Raw genomic sequence first — 24018 nt, 5'->3', positions numbered from 1 at the left:
CTATAAAAAAAAATAGATCTATGAGGAGCATACAATGTGATATGCATCAAAGAAGAAGATGAATGAAAGACTACATTTCAAATCGGATATAAACATTTTGAATATAATGTCATACCTTTTAGACTTACAAATGCACCAGTAGCTTTTCAACATCTTATGAATGATGTTTTTTGAAATTTTTTGGATAATTTTATTGTTTGTTATCTAAACACGTCTTGATTTATTCTAAGAACACAGAAAAATATGAACTTCATGTTTGTCATGTCTTACAAAAATTAAGATATGTGGGATTATATACCTAGATAGAAAAGTATATTCTACACTATTCAAGTTGACTTCTTAGGTTACATCATTTCAATCAATAGACTTATAATAAATCCTAAGAAAGTTCAAACTATTATAGATTAGAAGATCTTAAAAATAATGTATTATAAATGATTATAGTATGTAAAAATTAATTAAAACATATTATATGTTAATAAAACTAGATGTGTGTTAGAGTGGTTAGTAGATTAAATTAAAAGGAGTTGATATAAGAAACCTTACTTTGTTTCTTTTATTTGTTTTGGTTTTAGCATATAAATATATATATATATATATATATATATATATATATATATAATCTAAATATTTAATATGAAGTCTTGAAAGAAGGTAGAAGCCTAAGAAAGAAAATCCAAACTAGTGGGAGGCTAATTGAAAGGAATGAAAGCAAGGCATGGTTGGATGAAGGCAAGGAATAGGAAACTTCATCCCTATTGGTCGAATACCATGTCCAATGGGCTTTGAGGAGGCTATCTACAATCTTAACAGAGATTCCGGCAACTTCAAAGGCGACATTCAAAAATTAAAAGCCAAGGTTATAAGATTTAGAATTTGGACTATAATTTGTATGCAAAAATTAGAAGATTTGGAGTTAGGGTGAAGAAGTTATAGTCATTTGAAGTTAAGGTGTTAATTTAAGACATATTGTTACTCTTTTGTAAATACGAAGAGTTGTACGGTAATTTTTGAAGATGAGAAGGTGCAGCTAGAATGGCAATTTCAAGGCCTACATCTTTTATAAAAAAGTCATTGCTTTTGGAGTTCATATAAAGAAGATATAAGGAGTTAAAGGCAATACTTCTAAATCAAAGGTAATAAGTGAGCTAATTTATTTATAGTAATAGTTGGAGCCATAACTTGAGTTTTCAGACAAATTCTTAGCTCAAACTTTTTGAAGAATAAAACATTTTGTGTTGTAAAGCTATACATATAAATTTCATGGCATTTGAGCTTTTATTTTGTGAGATATAAAGAAAATTACATGCGGGGATATAAAGACAAGGGTTTGAAGTGACTATTAGGATTTTCAAGATATCTCAAGATATCTCAAGATTCACAATGAATTTGTAAATGAAATTTGTTGTAAAATTTGATAAGAATAGATCAGTACTTTATGTAAAACTTGAGTAATTTTAGATGGTCGGATCAGGAGATATGAAGTATTGAAGTTTGGGAAAATTTCTACATAAGAGTATACAAGGTTTTAGAAGATTTTATCATATTTTGGGTGTTGTTGGTTACTTGAGGCTTATGTATTTGATATAATTGCTCCAAAAGGGAAATTTTATATATAAACTTAGGGCTTCTCTTATTTTGAAGCTTGATTGAGCAATTAGTGACAACTAGGAGCCCAATGCTTTTTTGAGGCAAACTCTCTCTATCCTGACAATAGTTCAAGATGTTCAATATTTTTTGGAATTTACCAATTATTATCAGATCTTCATTAAGGACTTTTTTCAAATTACAGCTCCACTTACACGTTTGACTTGTAAAGACAAACTTCAATGGAATCAACAAGGGATAGTAGCATTTGAAGCTTTAAAGACAACCTTTATTTCTGCACCAATCTTGTATCATGTTGAGTTGTCTAAGGTATTTTTTATAGAAATAGATGCATCAGACTTTGTTTTGAATGCCATATTGTTAAAAATGGGAATAGATGATAAACTTCACCTAATAGCTTTTTATTCTAGGAAATTTTTAGTAGTCAAGATTAACTATGAGGTCCACAACAAAGAGCTTCTTACAATTATGAATTCTTTCTAAAAATGGCATCAGTATCTAGAAGGAGCTTCCAATTCAATCACTATATATATGAATTACAAGATCCTCAAGTATTTCATGTCAGTTCATATTTTGAATCGTTGCCATACTAGTTGGAACATGTCTTTGTGAAGCTTTGAGTTCAATATTACTTATTATCTAGAAAAATAATTAAGTTTGTTTGATGTCCTTTTGAAACATTTTTATCTTACGCCTAAAGAAGAAGATTTAGCTTTTGATTAACAAAGGAAAATTATATTGAAGCCAAAATAATTTTATCTTTGAGTAGTAAAATCAAAATTGTCTGTTGATTCAACTTTTCACTAACAAATTCAATCAAATATGTCCTCTAATCTTCTTATTCATGATATCAAGAATACTTCTTCTAAGTCTCTTGATACTATTAAGTTTGAGTTCAAGAACAATCTACTTTATTTCAAAGGACGCCTACATGTGACAGAAAGAAAAGTACGATTATGTATTTTTCAAGCACATCACAGCTTTCTAGGAGCAGGAAATTTTGAATACAACAAGACTTTGGAGCTAAAATCTCGAGATTTTTGGTAGTCACAAACGTGAAAGGTTGAAAAAACTTTGTTCAATCATGTAACAATTTTTCAAGGTCAAAAACTCCTTAGCATTGATCTCATAGACTTCTTCAATCATTACCTATTCTAGAACAACTATGGTCTCCTATTTCTATGGATTTTATTACAAATCTTTCAATCTCAAGATCGTGTGATTTTATATTTGTGATAGTAGATCATTTTATCAAAATAGCACATTTTGTACTAAATATAAAATCTATCACCGGTGAAGAAATTCCCAAGCTTTTCTTTGATAATATCTATCAATATCATAGATTGCCAAAAGATATTATATCGGATAGAGGGACTCAATTTGTATCAAGATTTTAAAGAATTCTTTTTAAGATTTTAAAGGTGGACATAAAACTTTCTTCAACCTTTCATCTTCAAACTAATAGATAGATAGACCACATAAACTAAGTTTTGGAGTAATACTTAAAGTGAACCATCAATTATTAACAAGACAAGTGGAGAACCCTCTTGTCATTGGCAGAGTTTGCTTATAATAATATGATGCATTCTTCTACACAATAAACAACTTTTTTTACTAATTATGATTATCATCCATGACTTCATACTTTTGACTTTTTAAAAGTTGATAATCCTATGGCAAAAGATTTGGCAAATTATTTGTTAGAGCTACATACAACAATAAAGGTGCAATTAAAAGAAGCTCAAGATCAACAAAAAATTAATGAAGATGCTTATTGAAAGAAACAACCACAATTCAATGTGTATAATAAGGTATAGTTGCTTTGTTGTAATATTAAGACTACTTGTCCTTGTGATAAGTTGGACTATTGCAAGCTTAGACCTTTTTCTATTTGTAGAAAAATCAATCCAATTGCTTATCAATTACATCTATCGAAGGTAATGAAGATCCATCTTATCTTCCACGTATCTCTTCTTAAATCATACAAGACTATGAACACACCAAGAAGAAGACAAGCTCTACTTCTTCCTATAGAAGTGGACAATTTTGAAGAGTTCAAAGTAGAAGAAGTTCTAGACTCCATTTGACTTCAAAATAAATTGGAATATCTTGCCCATTAGCACAGATATGATATTAGTGAATGCACACGAGAGCCAGTAAAGAATCTTGCAAATGTAACAAAGGCAATAGAGACTTTTCATTGATGATATCTATCTAAATCAAGATGAAGAATAGTATGTCTTTCATATAAAAGAAACAAGATCCAGAGAAGATTGCATTCTACCTTCTATCTTTTTTTGTAGCTTATGTGTATTTATAATGCTAAAGAGATAGAAAATCAACAACCAATAGATTCAACTCAAGAGCTTTCATTTGCAAACTTATCACATGAGAGATTGCAATTGTCACAATGTCCAAGACTACGAAATCAAGATGAAGATTATAAAAAAAACATGTCTTTCCTTGAATAAACAACGAGATATAATATGTTTGGTATCATGACTTTGGAGGAGACTCTCAATGTTTAGTGATTTAATTAGAGGTAGGAACAACTCCTGATGGTGTTTCAAATATTATATTTGAAAGAAGTCATGAACACCTCAACAACTACCAAATAACATGGTGGTCTTCTTGTCCTAATATGTGACACTATTGATGGCTGAGAGGACCTATCAAATATCTTTAAAGAAAAAAAAGATTGGAATATGTATCAAATATAATTTGCCACATCTTAGATTTCTTCAACATATGAAGATTGCTCCTCATGGAATTCATCTCTTAAAGAAAAGGTAATATCATGGATATATACATGTAAACCAATAATTATCTATATGATTTAAATAAAAGTAGGTAAAAGTAAGTAAAAGTAAATTAATTCTATAATATCTTCTATACAAGCTTTCTAAAAGCTTTATAGATGCTACTTTGACTTTATAGGTGTCTATAATTGACTTTTTAAGTTAGAAACATAGTCAATAAGTTGGCCATGTGCCACTCATGTTAGTAGCTTGAAGAACAAGCTAACTATGTGGCTTACACGTAGAAAACTTGCCTTGTAAGCTAAAGCATGGATTTGATTTGGACTAATAAATTATAATTAAAGCTTAAAAAATATAATTAAATATTAATTATGTCCAATTAAAATTTTAAATAAATTATAAAATAAATATAAAATTAATTAATTAATTAATTAATTGAATTCTAATCAAATCATAGACAAATCCTAAATAAATCCTAATCTAATCCTAGACAAATCTTATTTAAATCTTAGATAAATCCTAATCAAACTTTAGATAAATCTTAATCAAATCTTAATCAAATTCTAATAAAATCCTAAACATGTCCTAATTAAATTCTTAACAAATCTCAATCAATCTCTAAAAGAAATCCTAATCAAATCCTAGACAAATCCTAAACAAATCATAATCAAATCCTAAATAAATTCTTTCAAAATTCTGGACAAGTCCAAATCAAATTCTTAACAAATCTTAGTCAAATTCTAGAAAAAATCTTAATAAAATCTTAAATCTTAAATAATTTCTTAATAAATCCTATGGTAGATTGAAATCTCTATGGCTAACAATCAAATCATTGATTTTAATTCAAATTTTGCACACATTTCAACAACTAAGCTAGCAACAAGTATAATCATTTTTAAGAAGATCAAACTTATTAAGTAGAAGATAAATTCTAAAATCTACTTGGATGTAAGTTGGCCTCGTTTTTCAATCTTAATATTAATCTTTATAAGCAAAAATCTCTTAATTTCCTAATTAAATACCTCTCAAAATTCACATATATGTTAGAAATCAAGTCTATTACCAATATATATAAATTTTACCTCAATTCAATTGAAAAATTACTAAAGTTCTTAGAAACTTCACTAATCCTCAAAAACCCATTTCTAAGATCCCAACCCACTTAAACTTTAATAATCTTCAATCTAATTATTCAATTATACTCAAATTTATAGCTTGTAATAAAAAAAATCATGATGACAAATCTACAAATATTCATCTATAGATCTACTATCAAACTCACAAAATTCTCTCAAATATAAACTATTTTTTAATTTTACAAACTCGATTCACCAAAACAACTTTGATTTTGCAAAGCTCTTACAAAGTCATTAAAAACTTGAATTACTTAAATCCAATGCTCAAAAAAATCCTATGAAGTCTTTTCTTAAATCATATTCTTTGATTTGCAAAAGAATCTTGGAGTTATTGTAGATGTGCAGTTTTGTGCTTCAGTATCTAATTTCAATCTTAGTTGACAATTGATCCTTTTTGGATTTCAATTCTTATTTTTTTGAGGTAATTTTTGCTAAAATCAACTCCTAACTCTCTTATACATATGTCTTTATCTTTTATTTCTCTAATCTATCTTGTTTTGTCTTTTTTATGGCTCTATAAAATAAGTAGAAGCCTACTTTGCAAAAAGCCAACATTTATATTTTTAGTTGTATTATCTTTTGACTATTATTTATATTTCTAAGATAATTTGTAACAATATTTTGAAATAAGATTTTCTATAATATAATATTTCTTATCTCTTTTACCTATTAGCAGTGTTACATCATAACATTGATGTTAAATTAGTCATATGTAATATTGAACTTAAAATAATTGAATAATTCTTGCATCCATGGATTGGAATCTACTTATAGTATTTGGAAGCAAGAATTCAAGTCTAATCACTGTCAATAGTGCACCTTTATTAGATACTTGGTTACTTGAGAAATTATCAATTAATAATAATACATCTTTTTATATAGTAACCATCCTCCTTTAAAAATCAAGCATAATTTTTTTCAAATATACTTGTAGTCATCCAAGTTTTCTTATTTGCAAACTACTTAATTCTAAGGTTATTTGAATTGAAAATGTCCTTATATGAAAATGCTCAAGGCTTCATATATTTATTCAAAACCAACTGAGGAAGTTTGATGGCACCATTAGCATTTGCAAAAAGTGCAACAATCATGTATTCTTTCTCTTTCTTCTCAAACAACTTCTTTGCAGTAAATAAGCAACTTGGTTCAACCCTATAAAAGAGTCATGTCTCATCCATATTGAATATGATAGAAAGAACATGTTGAAACATTAGAATTTTAATTTCCTCCATCCTTTTCAGGCTTTAAGGGAATTATGAATAGATGCATCCTTTCCATGACAAGTATACTCTTTGATATGAAATCTCTTCTTAAATTTGTCTATCTATCAATGTGAAAACTAAAGTTCTAGTCAAAGCCTTATTAGTAATATTTTATCCACTAGACACGAACTTTTAATGATATTGAAGGGATCTCTTTCTTTAGCACCAAAGTAAATTCAAAGCTCTTCCCAATTGTAGACCTAAACTTCCAATATCTCTAAATCATCATATTACAAATCTATCATAACATTATAATATTGCTAACTTCTCAAATAACACAACATTGGAATACAAAGAGACTGATGCAAGAGAACTTGAAGTTTAGATCCCAAAGAGATTGATGGAGTTTGTGGCTAGTGATGTGTGCACAATGTGGAATAGGCAATATATGATGTCAAATGGATGATATGTGAAGATACTATGAGATATATAAAATGCTTTAAATGCCAACCACAATATGATGAACCTCATTCAATTTCATTTAAGTTATAGAATTTCATATCCTCACTTTTATCCAAATCAATACTTATCCAATTGAATTCATTGGAGAGGGGAGCATAATTTTTATAAATTGTCACAACAATTAACATTTACTAGCATAATTTTTTTATTTTCTTTGGGAGCACAAATTTCCTTAACACATATCCAGGGTGGACTTTATCATAGAAGTCTGGAGGAAAGTCAAGGAGTTGTTGATGCCCTGAAGTGGGCCTGGGTCAGATAAAAGCAGCAGTAGGAACTCATGTGGTTCTTGTTTGATCATCATTAATAACCATTGCATTTTGAATGAGCGATCTTGTGATACGATTTTAAAACCACGATTTTAGGATTTTACATGCTTGACAATTGCTAATAAAAAGACTTAAGAATTCAAACTTCAAAAGCCTGCCTTCACAACTTTTCAATTATCCAGACAAACCAAAACCAAAAATTGGAAGTAAAAGCCACGCGCCATTCCCATCGACATCAGCAATATCAATAATCCTGTAATGAATTCAGTGGTGATAAAACTGTTCTCAAAGTGCAACAATGGAGGCTTAAAAATGACGTCGTTCGGTAGTCATTCTCAAATGTTTTGAAAAGTCAAATTTCTAAAGCGATTGAAAGTTAACGGGTGCAACACTGAGACACTACTTACGACTGATCCAACGCATCACTTCTACAGAATTTAAATCAAAAGCTTTGGATATGGCAGCGACGGCGGATGGTTGAATTGCTCGAGTCATCACCTCACCAGGCTTCACTAATGAATCCAACTCTTTTGAAGGCGTGAGTGCCTGCAAACCAACGTTTATGGCTACGGTTAACAACATGAACCTGATTAAATGTTGCATCTGCACACCCCTTTGCAACTCTGATGACTCCAAATCAACATATTGAGTCAACTGTGAAAACCTTTAATATAACGTGACCTCTCTAAGATCTGGCACTGGGAACAATCAATAGTCAGTCAGAAACTTACCCAAGAGGGGTTTTGTGAGCTCACAGTCCTGTAGGAGTTTTTATAAGGGCCCTTGACTGCTACAGTAGAAGGTTCAGCCTCACCCTCTGTCAACAACATCTTCAATCTTGTGCTGCTCTGATCATCACAAAATGTACATCAATATTGTACTACAAAGCTCTTTGGAGACCATTCCAGTAACGTCCAATTTAAGAGAGGTATCGCTAGCAAATTTACCTGAAAAGCACGCCAATGGGCATGCGACCTGAAAAGGTTCCAAAAAAACACTACGTTGGGCAAGGGGAGAATCTGAATAGATAACAAACATGTGTCTCAGGTGACACCGATAAAAACCCCCAAGGCAAAAGAGACTCGCATTACATGTCCTAGGCTACATACAATAAAATAAACGAAGCTTGAGCTGCAGAATAATGCATCATAAATATCACGAAAATAAGATAGATCCTAAAAAGCTCACCCCCAACAGAACAGTGAACGGTAAAAGTGCTATTGATCCATACATAAGCCTCTGATGATACACAGTTCCGCTGCAGATACAGCATAGAGAGAAATCAGGTCACAGAGCTGTTGGGGACGTGTTGTTCAAAATTCAGGAGCAATATACTACACATGACGGTTTCAAAAGATATGCACTACCACTCATCTCAATACTACGAAAGCAATAATAGAGAGAACACACCAAAGAAAGCATATATTTTGCAGCCTACTGAGACGTAGGGATGTAAGAGGACTTGCGGGAGGCCAGAGGCGATCAAGTTCAAGTTTCAACAAAACAGCTATGCTGCTGTCCATAAGCTGAGAATCACGACTAAAGCAAAAAATAATACTGCCACATCAAGAATTAGCAGAAGAAAAGAGGGAAAAGAGAGAAGCTAGTACACGTAGCTTACCAGTGAGCAAGATGTCGTAAACGCCTTCGGACCAGTCTTGGATTTAAACTGAACCATGCCACTCAGTCAAAAAATAATAATAGAAAGAAAAACAAAAGAAACGAAGTACCAGAACGTGAAGACGATCTGGAGATCAAGATGAAAAAAAAAGCTCAACATGCGCACCTTGAGGGGAACACTAGTTCAACTTTTGGGGTGTCTTTCGGGACTGTCTTCAAAAATTGCTCCTCAGCAGGAAGGCGGTTCAGCAAGTTTTGTCCAGCGCTGCACATTGACGACACAATTATCCACCAGTTGAACTTCCATACCACTCAAGCCAGAATCAATCTAATTTAAAGTCACTGCCAGCATGTGGCATTATTGCCCGTAAAATCACAAATCCTTCACTAAGTCTTCCTATAATCAAACGAGTTTCTGCTATTATATACTTAAGAACCTTCTCATGAAACGTAAACAGGAATTTTCCAGTTTGACGGTACAAAATGCACCACAGAAAACAACCATACCATAGCTACCAGTATGGTAAACCTAGAATGATGCTATTGTTCAGCATGTGGAAAATACCTGTAAATCCGATGCCTAATACTTCCGCTAGGTTGAGCTCCGAGTTCTGACCATTTCGTTTGCATCTATAAATTGAGTCACCACAGCATATACACCACAAAACTCACACAGTTAGGGGACACACACACACACAGACACACATATATATATATATATATATATATATATATAACGGTGGATAGGTATCGACGTGAATAAAAATAAATAAATAAATAAATAAATAAAAAGGGGGAGGGCTCTCTGCATACGAAAATACCCATACACGCTTGCTGCCGAACTTAATCAAATCCAAGACCCTGAAAAACCTTGGAAATATTTCTGGTTTACAAATGGTGTGGCATCGTTTCTCGCCAGCGGTTTTTCAGGGTTTGGATACTTAGAACGGGGTACTGACTTGTGTAATCAATGATCGGGACTTCTTAGAACCCAAACGTTCATAAGGCGTGAAAGACGATTGCTGTCAGAGTTATTAGAAAACCATTAAAGACTTAACGAGATGTAAACATAAACCCTAACCCCTAGCCTCTTGAGAAATTTTAATAGAATATTTCTATATGCAAATTCAACCAGAAGAACAAAGAACCCAATATGAAGAATCATCAGTTGAGGGAGCGCCCATAAAGAAACCTAAGTAAACACAAGAACGTGAAACTAGCCCTAAAGAACAATGACTCCTGCAGGTCCAACTTTTAGGTATTCCAGGAGGAAAATAACAATAACAACAACACTTGTAATTTGCAGGAGGGCATCTGCTTTGCTCACATAAGACTAACATGATGTGATCCAACACCTGACTCACCCCACAACGACAGTAAACTTTACCGGCCAATTTATCTACTGGAAGCACGACATCTATACTAATCTCATGAGCAGGAAGTAGGAAGTTGAAATTGGCCGCCGACCCAGCACAATGCTGCAAAGTTTCTATGACTTCCGACTTACAACTTTCAGCTCTGGTTCCTAAAAGTTTTAAACTCGAAATGTGATCATCGGATAACAGAGGTGTGTGTATTTGAAGAAATTGCAAGTGATGACAGCTCGTGAGAGCGAAGATGCTCACCTTGTTGGAAGCAAACGATTCCATGAGCTCCACCCGGTCTGTCAACTGAGGAAGCGATTGCAAACGTTCCCAGAGCTGAGAGATAGTGACTACACTGCTATACTTTCCAGTCGGAACATCTGGCACGATGGCACTAAAACACCATCTTCGTCCTCGAACAGGAAACGCAAAAATCTTTGTCCCCATACTAACTCTATCTGTTCCAAATCCTACTGATCAAGCAGTTCTTCCACAACGATGTTAATTAGAGTCACTGTGTGTAACTCTCATTGAAGATAGTTTCGTAGCTGCGTATGGTTTCCTTCACTCGCAAGCTCTGAGCGTCCGTCAAAAAAGAAGGTACAAACGAGGGGTTTGATAAACGAATAAAATCTAACTGCAAAGAAGGCGGGCGCAGATGCCTACTTTTTATCAGGTTGAGACCCTGAATCAGCCAACCTTTAAGACCTATTGATGCCAATAACAAATACCACAAGTATCCAAAAATCCTGCAAGAGACCAGATTAAAACAGAATAAAATTGGTTCTTCCGAGGATTAAAATCTCAGAAAAGCCTGCCCAACGATGGATTTCGAGGTCTCTCGGGCCAGATCTATCGAGACCTAGATGGAAGAAGGTCGCATGGTGTACACGAAAAGGTAGGTTGCTAGAATTGCTAGATGGCCGCCAGCTACCGCACACGACAAAGCTTGAGCCTCCACCAATGAGGAACAGGAACTCACCGTCCTTCACATGCTGGCACCGAATACCCGGAATATAGTGAGTCAATGCAAATGCCGTTAGGAAACGGAAACGATCGCGCGGAGACAGGGACACATTATCAGGGCTGCGATTGTATTTCTTACCCACCTGAACCCAAAGTGGCGCCTCGGAAAGTGAGCCACAAGCTAACCTTTCCTCGCCATCGAGAGTTGTGCGCGCACGTACATGTCATGCAGCTGTACGCTTCGCAGCAAAATGAGGGTATGGTATATGCAAATTATGGCAAAATTCATTATATGTCATCGTTGTCATTAAAAAATATCGGTGCTTAGGCCCAAAGATGGATGGTGGAATAAGATAATGTGACATAATCATCATCATCATCAATGGAGACATTTCAAATTGAAAGGAGCCTGATAATACATTGGGAGCCTATAAATAGCTTGTACAATAATCAAAAGAATCATTTCAAAACACGTTTCATCACTATACATTACTCGAACTGCCAGTTTGACAGTAGTAGAGGAGCGCAAGGTGAGAATCTTGCCTCTTGTCAACCCTGAATGGTCGACAATATGTACAAATATCATTGGAAGAGACTCATGACCCTTACAGTTTCTCTAGAATCGTTCATCCTATACAGCGAACAACCAGCCTGAGCAAATCCTCATCTACTATTTGCATCCAAATGTTGTAACGCCACAGACTGCATTGTGCTGAAATTTACACTTCAGGAGGACGTTGACTTATTGCAGGTCAAGTGATCCTCTTTGAGATAGGCGAAACCAACGCTTCCCTTTAGCAAAAAGAGCACAAACTTCGGCACTCCAGAAAGAGCAGAAAACTCCACACGTGGTAGGACAGATGTTTGACTGGAAATTTCATCAAACCTTGCTTGAGCGTCAGGATAAGTCGAGACCTGCAATTATTGCTACAGTGCTTTTGGCAAAGATACTTGTGTCCACGTCTGTACACAAGCGTTTTACAACCCTAGAGAAGAGCAAACATTCTTTACGTCACCTTCATATTGTGACGATTAGGTAGAATGAGCACTCAAAAGCTGTTGATCTGTTGCTGGAAAGAGGCTGTGTTTTTGCCAACAAGTAGCGATTCGAACTTGAGACAATTTCGCAGCTCACTAACCAAAACAAGACAACATTGCTGAAGATAATAACTTTTGGAATATGGGTTGTTCCATGCGTGTGGCACCTTCAACTACAGAAGGTTATTAACAGTGGCTGTTACAGAATTTGTTCGCATCAAATCCTGCAGTTCCAAACCGAAATTGAGAAAAATACAGAGATTCAAGCGTGCTATCAAAGAAACGTAGAGCTTGAAACTCAACAATTCAATTAAGACAAACAGAATTGAGGCATGCATAAACATACCTGTAAAATGAGTTCATCCGCGACGTTTGGAAGCACCTCACGTACCATGTCAACCATTGCTGAAATCCTTGGATCCGCCCTAGTGGCCAATCCAATTGAGTTATTGCGCAAACGAAGACCACCAGCTGATTCATGTCTGTTGTGCCTGCTTGACTGGACGCTACTTTCCCCACCAAATGGCCACCAATTCCAATTGCCGTTCTCAACTAGACCATGGTCATGACTATGACCTGACTCTGACAACTGCCTCATCATCAAGCGCAAGCGACCAAGCCTACCCCCTGTATTCTGAGCACCTGTTGTTCCATTTGCTTCGTCAATTGCTGCTACAACTCCAACTGAGCCTACCTCTTGGGCTGTGCCCCTGCAGCCATATCAATGTCACCAACCATACTATGAGCATAAGACGCAAACATCATCCGACACAACAGCCGCTTTGTGTTTCCATCAGCAAACGCAATACAATAGAAGGATACACAACAATATGCTTCACTATTGAACTCTTACTGCTGCTCCTGCACGGACATTATGAAACAGGAACAAGCACTGTATAGAGACAAGCACAATGCGGCCACTCACGTCCACGTGCTGGTGACTGGGGCACTCCAATGTGGTGTAGGCGTAGGTACCAAGTCGGTAAGGGGTGGCGATGGCGATAGCACCAGATCATGTTGTAGTAGCACCTGTGCCTGAATTTCATTTGTAACAGGGGATATAGTGGGAGCATCCACCAGTCGCTGCGAATTGGGTGTTGCAGTCAGTGAGCCGCCCATAAAGAGTGGTCTACGACAGGTTGGACATGAATACGTCTCTGCTAATCCTTGATCTAACCTGCATCAACGAAATTACACAAATTACTTATCTAAGCACAGTATACATATCCTTGACTTGTCATACAGTGACTACGCATTAAGTTCCCTAAGACATAAAAGTTCTTCACGAAGATCGTCTTCCCACTTATCGACCCTCCCACCAAAAAGGACGTGTACCCAGGGTAGTAGTACATGACCTAATCTACGAGGACAATATCCAGCTTCTATACAAGAAGCTAATGGACTGATATCTAATACCAGAAACACTGACCACGCATACTAGTTATATTACATAATTCTAAAACAACTCAATGATAAGGAATAGAAACATGCCAAGATCTCAAGCACGTAAGATGGAAGAGATGTGCACAAGGAAGCCGTTTTGCCGTTGCCATAGGTTCCTGCAAATACCAGAAAGCAAAAATTTTATTTAACACACAGAATCAAAGTAATAGCATAACGCATATCACCGCTGTTTCCAAAAATATCAACAATTGCAAATGAATGAAATGTATAAACCAAACCTTGCAAATTGCGCAATCGTCTTCATATGCTAAAAGCTCCTCCTGTGTTGCATCAGGAAGTGCTCCCTGCAAGGTGGTCATGGCTTTACGGAGACGCATAAAACCTTTTATTCTTTTTGAGATGGCACTCAATAACGCCTGTCACTCAGAAGATTAGATGAGTAAGATATTCTCATTTGAAAGGTGCAACAACAATACTATATAATAGTATGGTATACATGCATTCTTGTGTTCAGAATTAACAAAATACTAAGAAAGCCCAATACCATGCATTACCCAGAAAATATATTAAATCGCATGCAATTAAGGAAGCTGAATAAAATCAGAAAAACATCTCACAGGCATGCTCAATTATACTAATTCAATCGCCGTATTTCTGTACAATGGTGTGACCACATACCCGCAAGTTAAGAAAAAGGATAGCATCAATCACTTGAAAAGCAAGACCTCGTAGCCACCAGATATGAACACAATGGCCCAAAGCCAGCAACAAGCTCACAATATCCATCACAAAACTGCAATTTCGTACAACAGTCCCACGCCATTCCCAAGCTGCACCTGCAGAAGCAACACATTTAACAAAATAAGGACTTCGAGTAGCTTACCTTTTACCAACAATGCTGGAACACTATAAATGTCATTTGTAAATAAGTGCCTCATTTCTCTATCTTCAAAAGCCTCCTTAATCATTTGAGAAGGGAATAGAGAGCTGCATGAACCCTGAGATCATAGACATTGCACGACTGAACGACCAAGTTTAGACGAAGAAAGAACGTAACACACCTGCAGCAGACCTCTCTGAAGGCTGCAAACTTATATCATGTGCAGATATATCAAGATTTTGCCGCTGCCAAGTATCCATTAACTGCATACCGTGTACGATTACTGCCTGCAAGAGAAACAAGCACGAAAATAAGATTTCACGGCCACTTAGCAGAGAACCATGCTTAAAACCTAAATTTATTTAATAACACAAAAATGCAAAATAAGCAGGATTTGGGCCAACCATGCTGACAACTTCACCTGAAGTGTGTCCAATGCTATACAGAGAGGCTCGAAGAAAAGCAACAAGAAGGTGCTCGTCCCAATGTCTTTGAACAACAAAAAACACAGTTGCATCCTGCAACATCAGCCCAATCGAACTTCATCAAAACCTAATGATACCTGAGAAAGCATTAGGAATCCATGTAATCAGAATCTATTAACTCATGGCTATTAGAACATCTCCACAAGCCCATAGATTTCGTTATCTGTCAATATCCACAACTAACCCAGACATGTATACACGTCTCAAACTATTTTCAAAAAATAAACTTCGGAATACAGAGGGATACGCACCAGAGTAAGTCAAACAGAAGGACAAAATAAAGAACTGTATAAACTCTTAGGTGAGACAAAATTGTTGCAGAAGGAGACGCACTCAAGTACTCCAGACGATCCCTCGCCAAACCTTGGAACATCTGTGTACAAAATCATGTAATATTTTAGCCCATATTGCAATATAGAGCTGATAAAACTCGTGCACCTGTAAAGGTGACGGAACATTCAAGATCTTTAAAAATACAAATAACATCGAACTGAAGGACTGGTACGACATGAAGAGAAGCATCATCAGCTACTAAACTAATCGATGCTAAGCAAATGTTCCAGAAAAAGGTGCTAAAATTCGCAAAATCACATGTTGGCGACGTACCTTCAGGAAACCCAAGACTGAAAACCATCCCAGCCAGATGGCAATCTGCATCATTTCTGGTCTTACTACCCAAGTTAAGAATAATCCCTGTCATGAACCAAACGCAATTATGAGAGAATAACCCCACATCTACTGTTGATAAAACCAGCCATCGCAAACTGCTAGCATCATATCAATATTTTAATCAAGCCTCTCTGCCTGAAGTTGCTAATGCGGCCAAATAAATCGAGTATTGATCACATAACGTAACTACGTATAATCATGGTCACCTTGAACAATACATAATTGATGAGTCGCTCCACCACCTTCTGTGTCTCTGACAGAGACAACCGACCAAAAAAGATGAACTGCACATTTACATCATTTCAGCACAAGAGAACAGTATAATAATTATAACAATCTAAAGTACACATCATTTCATCCTATAACCCCTCCACCACCTAAAAACTAGAGGTAGTAGGCAGCTCTGCTTCTGATGACTATCGTAAATGCAAAAGATTACACAGATCACTTTCAAGCATGATTAATACAACTTCAGAAGAGCTAGGGAAAGCTGAACAACAACTTGAATGACAAATGAACAGATAGTGTACCTTCATTGAAAGTGTAATCAGAAGAAAAAAGTTGACCATAAGGTTCGCAAGTAAGGCCACCACCACGGATGATTGAAGAAGAGATTGAAGGATGCGAGCTGCTTCAGTAGGATCCAGTCCTTGCAGATCTTTATCAATGCTCCATAAAGCAGAATTTAATTTCCAAGCAATTCCACCTAGACTTAAAGCGGTGTAAAGTGCCACCACTGGCCCATAACGGGGCTCCATAGTGCTTGACAAAGTTGCTCAGCACCTGTAAATATAGAGCTCACTGTCCTTAAACTTTAAGGCCACGAAAACAAAAATGTAGTGTGGTCTTTCAAACGATAATGCCGAAAGAGATGAAGAGGCCACCACATAACCGAAGACTTGGAAAAGGAAAAAGCCGGATAGGACAAGGCAATGTGCAAAATCTAACGAAAGAAAATCTACAGTACCAAGTGTCTGATCTCGTCCATAGGGAGGAAATAAAGGTGACTATTGCTCGAAGAGACGCTGTCCCAATAAATCAACAATCATTGTGGTAGCACAATCTCACAAAGAAAAAAGGTGAAGTAAAGCTTGAGAAGTGTAGAGGAAACGATGTAATCAAAACATGGTTAAAATTACTAAAACTGCGTCACATGGAGAGAGAAACATGTGTGACATTAAGCATGACGGGAATAATCCAAATCGGGTTAAGGCAGCGTTGTCCGAGGAGGCAGATGCCGGGAAGAATTCAGCACGTTGGCAATGCGACCTTCGCACCAGATTCCAGGAGGATCGTTCGAAATCAAAAAAATGTAAGTTGCGTCATGCACTGCGCAAAATAAGATCAAACACAGAGAACATACTGAGTACGTGTGAAAAGCATGAAAACAAAAACAATTCATGTACATTCTGTTACGTATTCCTTATGACAAATGATCCCCTAATTAACAAACACCATTAAAACTACTTTAAAGAGTGATAAAACATTTTGCTGGACTTATTCTATTCGATATAATAAAGTGTTTGACAATTGTTTACGAGGAGACTCGTGCTGATTCATCAACACAACGCGAAGATATCACGCGGAGTAATATAGTAATTCTACTGCTGTAAATAAGTACGGATAATTTCTTAGACAATCGCTATCCAAGTAGAATAAAAAAGAAACAATCAATACGACTTTACGCAATAACCGTATTGTAAGGCGAGCTTATGTTCACTCGAAGAGTTACTTGCACACGAAGATGTGGGAGATTTCAACTGCGATCAACATCCCCAGCAAAGCCGCGTAATCTTTCACGAATTGACAACATCTAAGTACCGAACCTAGCTTTAATCTTTGAATGTTAGAAACACGACCGGTCTTGGAAGGAAGAAAATTCGATCCCGAAACTGCGGACGTCCTCTCGCTTCAACTTCAATTGAAGCTCATACAGCTACATGGTAAATAAAATAACGAGATATATCTCAATTAAATAAAATTTATACTGTTCTACGAATCGTTTGTGGGAACTGACTGCTGAGTCATAGCCACTACGGTCGACATCAGAAAAAGGAACTGAACCACCACCCCTTACTGCAGCTGTTACCGGTCTAAAACTGAATTTCCAAACTGAGTGTGGACTAACTTCCTTGAACACTCGATTCAGTGCAAAGAAGCACTACATTAACAAAAACTTCCACAGTACCACGTTCGTAACATTTGCAGGTGAACGATCGTACAAAACCTTTAGAAAACCTCAATCACGGACAAGACCTGGTGGAAACATCCATCTCCAAAATTGTGTTCAGCACTAGACGGAGTTGGTTAAAAATATCCAATAAGATTGAAAGTGGACCACAAGTGAAGCATGATACGAAATAAGAAATAGTGAACAAGCAGGTAAGAGCCATACCCGCTAAAGAATCCACGCGAGGCAGATGCAAATTAAGATGTGAATAGCAAATGCCGAGGCAAGCCATCCAATGCCAGAATGGAAGGCAGGCTACCTGTAAACAGAAAACCTGGGAACAATAAGAGAAAAACAATCATACGAAGCAGTAACTAGAGGGCATGAAAACACAAACAAAAAAATAAGTAAAAATCAAATATTTTTAAAGATTGATAGAATGACACAAGTGCACAGAATCCGAGATGGGGCAGCTGCAAATCACGTGCCGAAAACAGAAGATTACAAAGATGGATGCACGACGGGAGTGTGAGAATACTGGACTACTAAGTGCGACGAGGATAATGCAACAGATAGGGGAGGAATTATACCTGAGCCATGAACGACAAGGAAGGTGAGGAGTGGAGGATTGAGAGGAATCACAAGCGTTGACATGGTTAACATGCTGGAGAAGGAATCAGAATGCAGGGGAGTACTAAGTTGATGAATCATGAAGGGGAGGGAAGCCTGTTGCGAAAACCCTAAGAGAGGAGGACACGGGGGGGAGGGGGTGGGGATGACGGTGGCGGGCCTGCCAGGCCACGCCAATTGTTTCACTCTCTCACTATCCATGTGGTATTTCAGCTCCATCAGCACTGCCTGCCTGCCAGGGTTGGTTGATGGTTCTTCTTCCCGCTTCAATATAGTGAGCGAGCGAGCTCTATTGGGAAGGAATCCCCGTCCATCCATTAATTTTTTCATCCAATTGTTCATTAATTCATCCTCCCTTCCTTCGGGGCGGACGGCGTGGTGCCATGGGCACCACCTCTCCCTCCAGCTTCTTCTTCGTCCATCGCAGTAAGAAACATTCACACTCCGGACACGTGCCGTCAACTCCCACCCCACAGTTTCCTTGAATTCTTTCTCAATTCATGCTTGTCTTCCGTACACTCCCTGCTTGCCCTTCCACGTATTAAGATGCATGTATAGTGCATTCTATAGCATTCCCTTGTGACATCCACCAAGCAATGATGCATCCATCTTTCTATAAAAAGTGTTTATTTTCCATTACAAAATTGAATTGAGTAAATATTTTAATTTTAAAACACATACATTCAGATTTCATTTTTCACCTTTGAATTATATATATATATATATATATATACACACATTATATATATTATTCCAAATGCTTATTAAACTCTATATAACTATATAATGTAATATATGTATATGTATTCTCTACATATGTTTTCTTATTCACATCAAAAGATGACATGCAATGGCATCAATCTACATACATATATATATATATATATATATATACATATGTAGTTTTTTTTTAAAATCAAGTAAAAAAAAAAAAAAAAAAAAATTTTGCATTCTAAAAAAAATTAAAATATTTGCAATAAACCATGACAAAAATATGTATAAAGGTACAACTGCATACATTTGGTAAATTATGTTAGAATTAAGTTTTCACAAATTTGTGATGATGTAAAAAGACTAACATTATAGGTTGTGTATGACAAATCATAACATAATATAATATAATAATATGTAATAAAAAATTAATGTAATATTTTACAACACAATCATAAATCCATATCATCTATCAAAAGCATAAATCATAAAAAAATTCTAAAAAATGCAATACATTCTTATGATACTCAAAACAAAAAAAAATAAATAAAAAAAAATAGATATAAAATAGAAAGTGGAATGGCTATTATCAAATATAAAGAATTTAGAGATTCTTGAGATAAGATAAGAACATAAAAAATGTATTGAAAAAAGCAAAAAAGTCTTTATTCTAGCCTCCATATATACTATCTAACTAAAAAGCAATATGACAATCTAATATAAGTCATTCATTATGTGTCCAACTTGTAAGAAATATGTCTAACTTGTAAGGTAAGTTTTTAATATATGTACTACATGGCCAATTTGTACAACAAGAAACTAATATATGTAACATGTGACCAACTTATAAAGCAAGTGTCCAACTTATAAGAGATATGTCTAACTTGTAAGGTAAGTTTTTAATATATGTACTACATGGTCAATTTGTACAACAAGAAACTAATATATGTAACATGTGACCAACTTATAAAGCAAGTAGACAATATGTGCAACATGTGGCCAACTAGTAGGCTAAATTTTTAACCTATCAACTATCAATAAATACTTGAAAAGTCAAATCCATAAGATATTATCTAATTTATCTATTTTTTATTTTTATCTAACTCGTTTTATCTTTACTAATATTAGTATGGTTGTAACAATGCCCTCTTTTCTAGAAATAAATTTTGTAACGAGCAATAATTACATATTAGAAAAGTTCAAGATACAAAAAATTATATTTAGTACATGTTATGTTTTTTATTCTCTTCAAAGATAATTGATAGGTTTTATCAGCTATAAATAATATCTTAAATCAAGACATAAAGACCACCCTATTATTTATTCAATTTTATGGCCTTCATAACTTCCTTTAAATAAAAAATTTAAAACAATGTTAGGAGTAGTTTTTACCTCCAAAAATATGAACAAATATGAAGAATCTCTTTGAAGGTTACGATATCAAATACATTATATCTTTCTATCTATTTGAGAAATTGTTAGGGACATAGTTCTTAGAACCTTCTAGAAACAAGTTTCTAGAACCTTCTAGAGAAAAGCTTCTAGAACCTTCTAGAAGCAAGTCTCTGGAACCTTCTAGAAGCTTCTTAGTTGGTAGAAGATGTTAGAGACATAGTCCTTAGAACCTTCTAGAGATAAGTTTCTAGAACCTTCTAGAAGCAAGTCTCTGGAACCTTCTAGAAGCTTCCTAGTTGGTAGAAGTAGCTTGAGAAGTTTCCTAAATAGGAGTATATATTGAAATCGAGGCTGAAGAGTTCTTTAGTCTTGACAACACATCTCTTGGAGCTCTACCTCATCTCTCTGGTGTTGTTCTTGTATTCATCTGATTAATCTAGTTCTTGCCAGTTCTTCTTGAACTTCTTGTTAGATCTCAAGTCTATATTTCTGTGTCCGTGACAGTTTGTCGAGACTTCACTCACCTCAGATATCAAAGCTAGTTTCTTCTTTGTTAGAGTGTGGATTACCCCTCTGCTTGGAAGTGTACTAGCATTTTAGAGGTTGCGGATTGTCCTCCTCTAAATTGATACTTCTTTTGTTACAATATTGGAGTCTTATTCTTCTTGGAGAGAGTGGATTACCTCTTTTCTTGAAGCTCTTAAGGCATTTTAGAGGTTGCGGAGTACCCTCCTCTAAACCAATATTATCTTCTTGTAGAGTCATTTCTATCCTTCTCTTAGAATGGTCGAGGGCCAAGACATTAGTATGACAGAAAGTTCAGAGTCCAAGTTAGATACTATCATGAATGCCCTCGCTACGTTATCGCAAAGAATTGCAGAGATTGAAGGAGTCGTGGCAAGGCTTCATAATGATGGAGCATCTGGGATGGCACAATCTAAGTTGCACCAGCCTCAAACTTTTGTACTTGCAGAAGCAACTTTGCCTCAGGTTCGAAAAGCACCACTAGTTCTACAACATAAGGAGCCCCGAGTTAGCCTTCCGGACAAGTTCGATGGTAAGCGTTCCAAGTTTCGAGGATTCGTCAACCAAATCAGGTTGATAACAGTTTTACAGCCCGAACGCTATCCAACGGAGGAGTCACGTGTTAGGCTTGTTGGAACCTTACTTACAGGATAAGCTCTATCATGGTTTGCTCCTTTGTTTGAGAAACGATCGTCCATACTAAACAACTTTGAAACCTTTTTGGAGGCATTTGCGGAAGCCTTTGGTGAACATGACAAGGTTCGATGGGCTACAACAAAGATCCGGTCACTACGACAAGGGATGCGTTCTACATCAATCTATGCATCGGACTTCAGGCAATTAGCATGCGACATCAATTGGGACGAAGAAGCATTGATGAGTCAATTTTATTGGGGTTTAAGGAACGATGTGAAGGATTTGCTGTTCACTCTTCTTGATCCGCAAACGCTTAACGAAGCTATTAGCCAAGTCGTGAAGTGCGATAACCACCTATTCCAACGTCGCCAAGACCAATGATCAAGACAACATACGGTTCGCCACACCCCAACTACGTCGGCAAGCAGCGTGAATTCACATTCAGAGGTAGAAGACATGCAAATTAATATAGTACGTGTCAAATCTCTTACTCTAGAAGAAAAAAAGCGACGTATGGAGGAAGGTCTATGCTTGTATTGCGATGAAGAAGGCCACAAAGTTGGAAACTGCTCCAAGAACCAAATCAACGTATTATCAAGAATAGGGGCGCGTTTATTCAGAAAAACAAGGATGCCCAGCCACAATAGGAACCGTGCGGCTGGACAGTGAAATATCGCAACAACAACCAAATTCCTTTCTTTCCGCTCAACCTACCCTTTGTTTTACAATCCCTTTGCTTATTGGCCCTTAGAAACTGAGAACCTTAGCATTATTAGATTCAGGAGCATCTGCTTATTTCTTAGACGAAGAAGTTGCGAAGCGTCATAAGATCCCTTTAGTACAAAAATCCAAACCTATTCACGTTGAGGTCATAGATCGACGACCTTTATTGTCTAGTAGTGTCACCCATGAATCAAAATCTATAGAAGTGATGTTTAAGGGCCATAGTAGTCATATTATTTTCAATATTATTAGAACCCCATCAAATCCTGTTATTCTTATTCTTTCCTGGTTGGAAAAGCATAACCCATCCATAGATTGGAAGTTGCGAAAGATAACCTTTCTCACAAAACTACCCAAGAGCAAGCCTAGTAGAAAACCCCGAATAGAGAAATCCTTATTTATTGGAGCAAGAGCGTTTATAAGATCGCCCAAGGAAGGCACACTGTTTGTCATTTATGCGACTCCAACTACCAGGGAGAAGATCTCGACAGCAAGTATACCGGAGCAATATAAGGATTTTAAAGACGTGCTTCAAAAGAAAAATGCCGACATGCTACCGAAACACAGACCATATGATTGCGTGTCAAGGACAAGAATTCGATAAAAAAACAATTCAAACAAGTGAGCATTCACTCAAGAGAGGTAACAAAATATATATAAACAAGTATATATATTGAAAGAGAAACTGGAATGGCTATTGCCAAAAGACAAGAAAACTAAAGACCCTTGAAACTAGACTGAAAGCAAGAAAGGAGTTGACAAGAGTGAAGAAGCCTTCACTCTTGTCTCTATATATACTCTCTAACTAGGGGCTATGTGGTGACGTTCTATAGGACCTCTAATATGTGTTGACTTTGTAGGGCACATGCCTTGACTTACAAGGCAAGTTTTTCTACTTGTAGGCCACATAGTTAGCTTGATCTTCAAGCTAACAACATGTGTGGCACATGGCCAACTTGTTGACCACATTTCTAATCCAAAAAGTCAATTAAAGACACCTATGAAGTCAAAGCAGCGTCTAGGAAATTTCTAGGAAGCTTCTATATTAAATATTATAGAATTAACTTACTTTTACCTACTTTTACTTACTTCTACCTATTTCTATATGTGATTATTAGCTTACATGATTATGGCCGTGACATTACCCCCCCTTCTAAGGACGAGTTCCACGAGGAGTGGTCATCATATGTTGAAAAAATCTATGATGCGACGAATTGTATTCGCCACATACTCTGATCTCTATTCTCTTCGAAGATGATTGATAGGGCCTCTCAACCATCGGTAGTGTCCCATATCAGGGCGGGAA

General features: G+C 36.1%; 2 protein-coding genes and 1 long non-coding RNA gene across 7 annotated transcripts; all 3 read right to left on the bottom strand.

Moving 5' to 3' along the window:
* Positions 1-7738: 7738 nt before the first annotated feature.
* Positions 7739-11522, bottom strand: LOC112290434 (uncharacterized). Of its 4 annotated transcripts, none has more exons than XR_002972170.3 (8): positions 10742-11522; positions 9682-9746; positions 9283-9381; positions 9118-9165; positions 8685-8754; positions 8444-8515; positions 8228-8339; positions 7739-8042 (listed from the first exon to the last, which is right to left on the bottom strand). XR_002972170.3 is itself a non-coding variant. In XM_024536647.3 (8 exons), exons 1-8 carry the CDS (start codon positions 10925-10927, stop codon positions 7896-7898), a joined length of 804 nt encoding a protein of 267 aa, XP_024392415.1. In that variant the 5' UTR covers positions 10928-11335; the 3' UTR covers positions 7739-7895. The 4 variants fall into 4 exon arrangements, 2 of the variants coding, with proteins under 2 accessions (XP_024392415.1, XP_024392416.1); XR_002972171.3 differs by having other exon boundaries at positions 8228-8344; positions 8444-8471; positions 10742-11300; XM_024536647.3 differs by having other exon boundaries at positions 8228-8344; positions 10742-11335.
* A 359-nt stretch (positions 11523-11881) lies between these two features.
* Positions 11882-16680, bottom strand: LOC112290433 (E3 ubiquitin protein ligase RIN2). Its single transcript, XM_024536646.3, has 12 exons — positions 16453-16680; positions 16129-16206; positions 15860-15946; positions 15505-15626; positions 15190-15286; positions 14950-15055; positions 14567-14724; positions 14167-14304; positions 13976-14043; positions 13410-13661; positions 12831-13194; positions 11882-12708 (listed from the first exon to the last, which is right to left on the bottom strand). The coding sequence occupies exons 1-12, from the start codon at positions 16678-16680 to the stop codon at positions 12658-12660; spliced, it is 1749 nt and encodes a 582-aa protein (XP_024392414.1). The 3' UTR covers positions 11882-12657.
* Positions 16681-17037: 357 nt separating this feature from the next.
* On the bottom strand, positions 17038-18891 carry LOC149987922 (uncharacterized). 2 transcript variants are annotated; one of them, XR_016506013.1, is made up of 3 exons: positions 18683-18891; positions 18318-18411; positions 17038-17251 (listed from the first exon to the last, which is right to left on the bottom strand). It is a non-coding gene; the product is annotated as an uncharacterized LOC149987922 (long non-coding RNA). The 2 variants fall into 2 exon arrangements; XR_016506012.1 differs by having other exon boundaries at positions 18318-18426; positions 18683-18889.
* Between the last annotated feature and the right edge of the window lie 5127 nt (positions 18892-24018).

This window comes from Physcomitrium patens, chromosome 13 (genome assembly GCF_059467195.1).
Source record: "Physcomitrium patens ecotype Gransden chromosome 13, ASM5946719v1, whole genome shotgun sequence".
Classification (NCBI taxonomy): domain Eukaryota; kingdom Viridiplantae; phylum Streptophyta; class Bryopsida; order Funariales; family Funariaceae; genus Physcomitrium; species Physcomitrium patens.
This window is presented reverse-complemented; position numbering and strand designations above follow the sequence as displayed.

What these genes read in the sequence shown, in the direction of transcription:
- LOC112290434 (XM_024536647.3), bottom strand. Translation starts at nt 10,927, where the DNA reads ATGGGGACAAAGATTTTTGCGTTTCCTGTTCGAGGACGAAGATGGTGT. An exon ending in ATTAGGCATCGGATTTACAG is followed by an intron (nt 9,382 to 9,681) that starts GTATTTTCCACA and finishes GTCAATGTGCAG; the next exon opens with CGCTGGACAAAACTTGCTGA. An exon ending in GCTCACAAAACCCCTCTTGG is followed by an intron (nt 8,043 to 8,227) that starts GTAAGTTTCTGA and finishes GTTGGTTTGCAG; the next exon opens with GCACTCACGCCTTCAAAAGA.
- LOC112290433 (XM_024536646.3), bottom strand. Translation starts at nt 16,680, where the DNA reads ATGGAGCCCCGTTATGGGCCAGTGGTGGCACTTTACACCGCTTTAAGT. An exon ending in TCAATTATGTATTGTTCAAG is followed by an intron (nt 15,947 to 16,128) that starts GTGACCATGATT and finishes GGTTCATGACAG; the next exon opens with GGATTATTCTTAACTTGGGT. An exon ending in TCCTTTTTCTTAACTTGCGG is followed by an intron (nt 14,305 to 14,566) that starts GTATGTGGTCAC and finishes TCTGAGTGACAG; the next exon opens with GCGTTATTGAGTGCCATCTC.